This window comes from Palaemon carinicauda, chromosome 1, assembly GCF_036898095.1.
Source record: "Palaemon carinicauda isolate YSFRI2023 chromosome 1, ASM3689809v2, whole genome shotgun sequence".
NCBI lineage: Eukaryota > Metazoa > Arthropoda > Malacostraca > Decapoda > Palaemonidae > Palaemon > Palaemon carinicauda.
The window spans coordinates 137082996-137087995 of NC_090725.1; the positions used below are offsets into that span (position 1 = coordinate 137082996).

The 5000-nt window shown below is 33.0% G+C and overlaps 1 protein-coding gene across 5 annotated transcripts in view; it reads right to left on the minus strand.

The window, feature by feature from the left end:
• The window catches only part of LOC137652043 (protein mono-ADP-ribosyltransferase PARP12-like), a 101773-nt gene that overhangs the window by 54416 nt on the left and 42357 nt on the right, over nucleotides 1-5000 (minus strand). For 4 of the 5 annotated variants that reach the window (XM_068385268.1, XM_068385258.1, XM_068385275.1 and 1 more), the window contains one exon: nucleotides 4984-5000. This exon is cut by the window's right edge and continues 79 nt beyond it. The exons of the other annotated variant lie outside the window; for it this stretch is intronic. In XM_068385268.1, coding sequence (XP_068241369.1) covers nucleotides 4984-5000 — 17 coding nt within the window. The remainder of the gene's footprint in view (nucleotides 1-4983) is intronic. 5 annotated transcript variants of the gene reach the window in all.

Below are 5000 nucleotides of genomic sequence, written 5' to 3' on the forward strand. Positions count from 1 at the left end.
AAGTCCTCTCCTAAATTTCCAAGCCGAACTCCATTTGGAAGAGCTGCTTCACCTGCAGCATCTAATTGTTTACTAGAGAGATTATCAATTAGACCACCTTGATCTTCATCAGCAGAATCTTCGTCAGTCAGACCATCATCAGCAGGCTCAATAAAAACATCTGTAGCAATATCTTCTTTCTCTAACTCTGCTAGTATTTCATTGACAGTCAGAGACCTGAAAAAAAAATAAAAACGTGTTATCTCTGGATTAAATTTAACAAAGTAACTTATTAATGAGTTAAAATAACTAAAAGTGTAGTAAAGTAAAGTAAAAGAAAGAAAATGAAGACATAGAATGTTTTTATCACTAGAAAGATATTACTATCAGTTTACATACAGTAAAATAGAAAAAGGCATAAATGTCCCTGTATCATCCTAGCGTAACATATATGTCACAGAAAATATAAAATGCACTGCTGCCAATATTATAAATCTTAGATATTCATTATTAGCACAGACATTTCTCTATAGCCATATTTCAAGTATTTTATCAAAAAACAATACAATATATCTAATGAAAATGGCAAAATAATACTCACTTTTTGCCTGAACTCATTTTCACACCGGAGCAAAAACAGCACTTCTGCACAGAACGGTGTCACTCCCTTGAATGAACTTCTATTCCTGTAAAAACTTGTATGCAAGTAGATACATGTATTAGCTCTCACACACAAGACCTATCATGAAACAAGTTTCAACATGTAAACGTGTGGTGTAAGTTAACTGAACATATGTTCTACGTAACATATATGTCACGCTAGTACAAAATGGGTTAAAATGATACCAAATGTGAGAGTACGGGTATGGTTGATTAAACTTCATTATATAGAGCGGAATGGCTTTTGATGCCCCAGTGTTTAGCTTAAGGCCTAAATTTTATATTCAATTCAATTTAACATAGGTAACAACACATTCCCATGGAGTACTCGGCTGTTCACTGGAAAGTCATTTGATAATACTCCATTATCATTCACATATTTATAGGAATTCCATAATAACGCAGAACTCTTCAAAAAATTGTGCCAGTGCACTCTATGAAAGGCCTTTTCATAGTCCACAAATGCCAGCAAAAGTGGAATTCTGTATTCTACGCATTGATGTACATGTCTCAAAAAGAAAATTTGGTCTGTGCAACTTATACCTTTTCGAAATCCTGTTTGTTCATCTCTCAGCTTTTCATCAATCTTTCTCTCCAGTGTCTTTAGAATAACCATACTATATATTTTCATAACTGACCTAAGTGTTGTGCTTCTGTGATTATTGCAATCAGCCAGGTCTTCTTGTTGTGCCATTTTCGTCACCACTCCTATCTCCAATTCATCAGGTTTTGCCTCTTCATGCCACATTCTACAATAATCATGTAAGTATATATATATATATATATATATATATATATATATATATATATATATATATATATATGTATGTATATATATATATATATATATAATATATATATATATATATATATATATATATATTTATATATATATAAAATTGTACAGATTCTTATGAAGTTGGTCTAGTGTAGAGTACATATTTCATTCACGTATTTCGTTTGTGTATTTAAGAGGGGAATAGCCAGCTCTTAAGTTGAACTCTTTCATATAGGTATAAATGATTGTATGTAAATTTATAAGACTTTCGTCATTCATTTCGTTGTATTTTTCATTCAAGTCAGTATATGTAAATTTACATTATTTTTAAGAATTCACTTTTTATTTTCACGTATTTTGTTACTAAGTCTTATGCAATCTCGATTAAGTGCACTGTACGAACCATACAAGGTATGAATGAGGGCTTATGTAATTATTTTATGTTTTCATGAGGTATTGCGTCATGTTTTTGAGAAATTACACATTTCTTACGTTTTCCACATGTTTGGAATGTTCTCGAAAACCCCAGAGTTAGTTTTATCTTTTTTTTTTAATGTTTCAAGGAGGAAGGTGGCAGAGTTAGCTGAGAGAGGGTTGCCTTGCAAACGCTGCTAGAGCTTACCCCCAAGCGACGAGAATAATCTATTTAGAAGGATCTAGAAGTTTGAAAGTCAATAAATATACGCCCCAGATTGCATAGCAGCAGAAGAGAATCAGCCTGTCCCTGTAAAAGAGCCAACATCCTCTATCTCAAGTGGCTCGAGTGTGTGTCCTCTCCAAAGTGAATAGGATTTTATACAATATATATATTGTGCGTAATGTGTTCAAACGTTAATGAAAACTTTGAGGTGATTGTACATACTGGTATAATATAAATTCTTTTGTAACTGGCCCTATGAGATATATGTGAAAACGTGAAGTGTATTTGTATTGCTATCTGGTCGGGAGCTTCGTGTGAGCTAAAAATGCATAAGTTTATTAGTTACTTTTATGTAAATTTCAATAATAGTTTAATCGTTAGTGTTAAAAGTTAACTCTTTTCATTAATTATCAAGGTTAGATATTTTTATAAATTAATTTCCATTGAAACAAGTGATTATATAAAATTTAGAGCGTAATATTCTCTTGTCTTAGTCTAAGTTTTTGTTCAGTGTTAATATTTTGAGCGATTTATTTTAGGTGTAAATACTTTCAAAGTGTTGTAATTTTTTTATAGAATATATATTCAATTTTGTAAAGTGGGCATTTTTTCAATCACTAATATTTCTTACAGAACTAAGAGGTTGTTTTGAATAGTTCTTAATAATAATTAACAAGTTTATTTTGAGTTTACGTAAGAGACCTTTGGATATTCAGTGTTTTATGTATGGCCGTCTGGGAGTTATATAATTTTCTCAGAGCTCGGGTATTAATTTTTTCAAGTGTAACAGATTTATGTAAGAACAAACAGGTGAGTTTGGAACTCGGGAGGTTATGTAACTTGCCAGCCATAATATATAGTATATATTTTTTGGTGCCCAGACTTGGGACCATAATAATATGTATATGAGAATGTGTTTGTGAGTGTACTGTGTGCTTTTGAGTCTGGAAAATAATATAGATATTAACAAAATTATTTAAAATGAAGCCTAATTTTCCAAATTTTTTTATCGTTTGTCCTGTGAAAAATTTTCTTCGCTCTTGCTTCTTTATATTTTCCTTTTATCCAACTTGCCTATAATGTTCTTTAATTATACCTGACATTTATGTTTTCATTCGAGATGATGGGTAGACTACAGTAAACTGACAGGTTCACAAAACATTTCCCATAGCTGTTCGTAACGTGACGTTGGTAAAGATGAGACAGACAACATAATCCGTGTATACACTGGTTATTTTTCTTAAGCAAAGATGGCCCGAGATAAAAAAAAAAACTTTCTTTGTATTCATATATAATTCAAACTTTAAGGATTTAAGCACATTTAATTTCATCTCTCTATCACCAAGTTAGGTATTACTTGTTTAGGAATTATATTTGTCTACTGAGCATGCCCTTTTGCTAAATGCCTTTTACCTACTTAATTTTTAAGTGCACCAAACAGTTAGATATATTCTTATGCATATTACCTTGTAGCTGCAAGATTAGTCATTGTATTATAAATAGAAAACTTGCTACAAGCCCATAAAGATCTGTTTGGAAATCTCGATATGGCACATAAAGATTCTTAAGTCCAAACCTAAGCATGTTGATTTTTTTTTTTTTTTTTTTTTTTTTTTTTTTTTTTTTTTTTTGGGTGAGGACGAGAGCATCACCAGCGGATATCAGCCCTTTCGTTCGTGATGCATCCTCATGTCTAGGTGAAGCTCACCTGCTGTCGGTTGAAAAAAACACTGGTCTAATGCACACATCTCCCCCTGTTCTGACCATTTATTGTCCAGAAGACGACTAAGGAGTCCCTGTGAAGCAAAGGTCATTGGACCAGTGACCCCCTGAGGAGAGGACGTAAGTTATACTACATCCAGTGACCCTGGTCAGTCAAGAAAACAGTGGACATAGGAGTGGGCCACTTGAAAAGTATTACCCCACACCATTGCCAAAAAAATCGAGACAGGCTTGAATTGCAGGACGGAATTTACATGCTATAATAAAGTGGGGCCGTACTTTTCCACCTTAGATTAGATATATTTTTAATTTGTCTGGATTTTAGACATTCCAGCTATGTGCAGGGAATTTATTGTACTCGACATATTGGGGATAAATTTTATTTTAAGCTTTTGCTATTTGAGTCCCCAGGTCCTCGAGCACGTGTCTGACATTAACGTAGATTTCTGGTTTCAGTGTATTAGAGTTAAGGTGTAATCTAATTTGCATTAGTTTAATAAGATTTTTATTAATCATCGATTTTTTGTGGTTTGTAAAATTTTAGCAACCTTTTAATTTTCATTGCCTTTGAAATTGTTTAAATGTCCAGTTCATTATTGTTGAAAATTCCTCATAATAAAATTATTAGATTTAGCCCCAACTCGTGTGCATTTATTCTTTTTTATTGATTTACATGAATTGAATAAGAATTGAAAATTGAAGTTGTCAATAAATTTGGCATTATTTGAAATTATCTGCTCCAGACTTATCATTGAGGAGAGGAAGTGCAATAACACAATAAAGATAATATGGATATAAGCAGGTGTACTCCTTTTCGTAAGTGCTTTACAGTAAATAAATGATTTACACCACTGCTCCCTCTCCGCTTTTAGCGATAATGTCTGTAGATTAATTACCCGCCCAGGATCTCACGAGGGTTTCTAGGATAGAGCCGAAATAGTGCCTGAACATGATGTGGCTTTGGTACTGACAAATTTAAAGTTGCCTTTCAAAGATCTTTTGTAGAAGTAATTTTCTTGACAAGTCTACGCATTGTCAATGTATTTTTCCCTGATGGTGTGCCAAGTGATTGCACTCGTATCCCCCGGGGCAGATCTTCGTTGCCTGTTGCAGGGAAGTTTTTCTGGAGTACAACTCCCACACATTCAGAAATCTTCCACATGCCCTATAAATAGAACAGCACATAAACTACATATATAAATACCTCCTTGCCCATGGTTA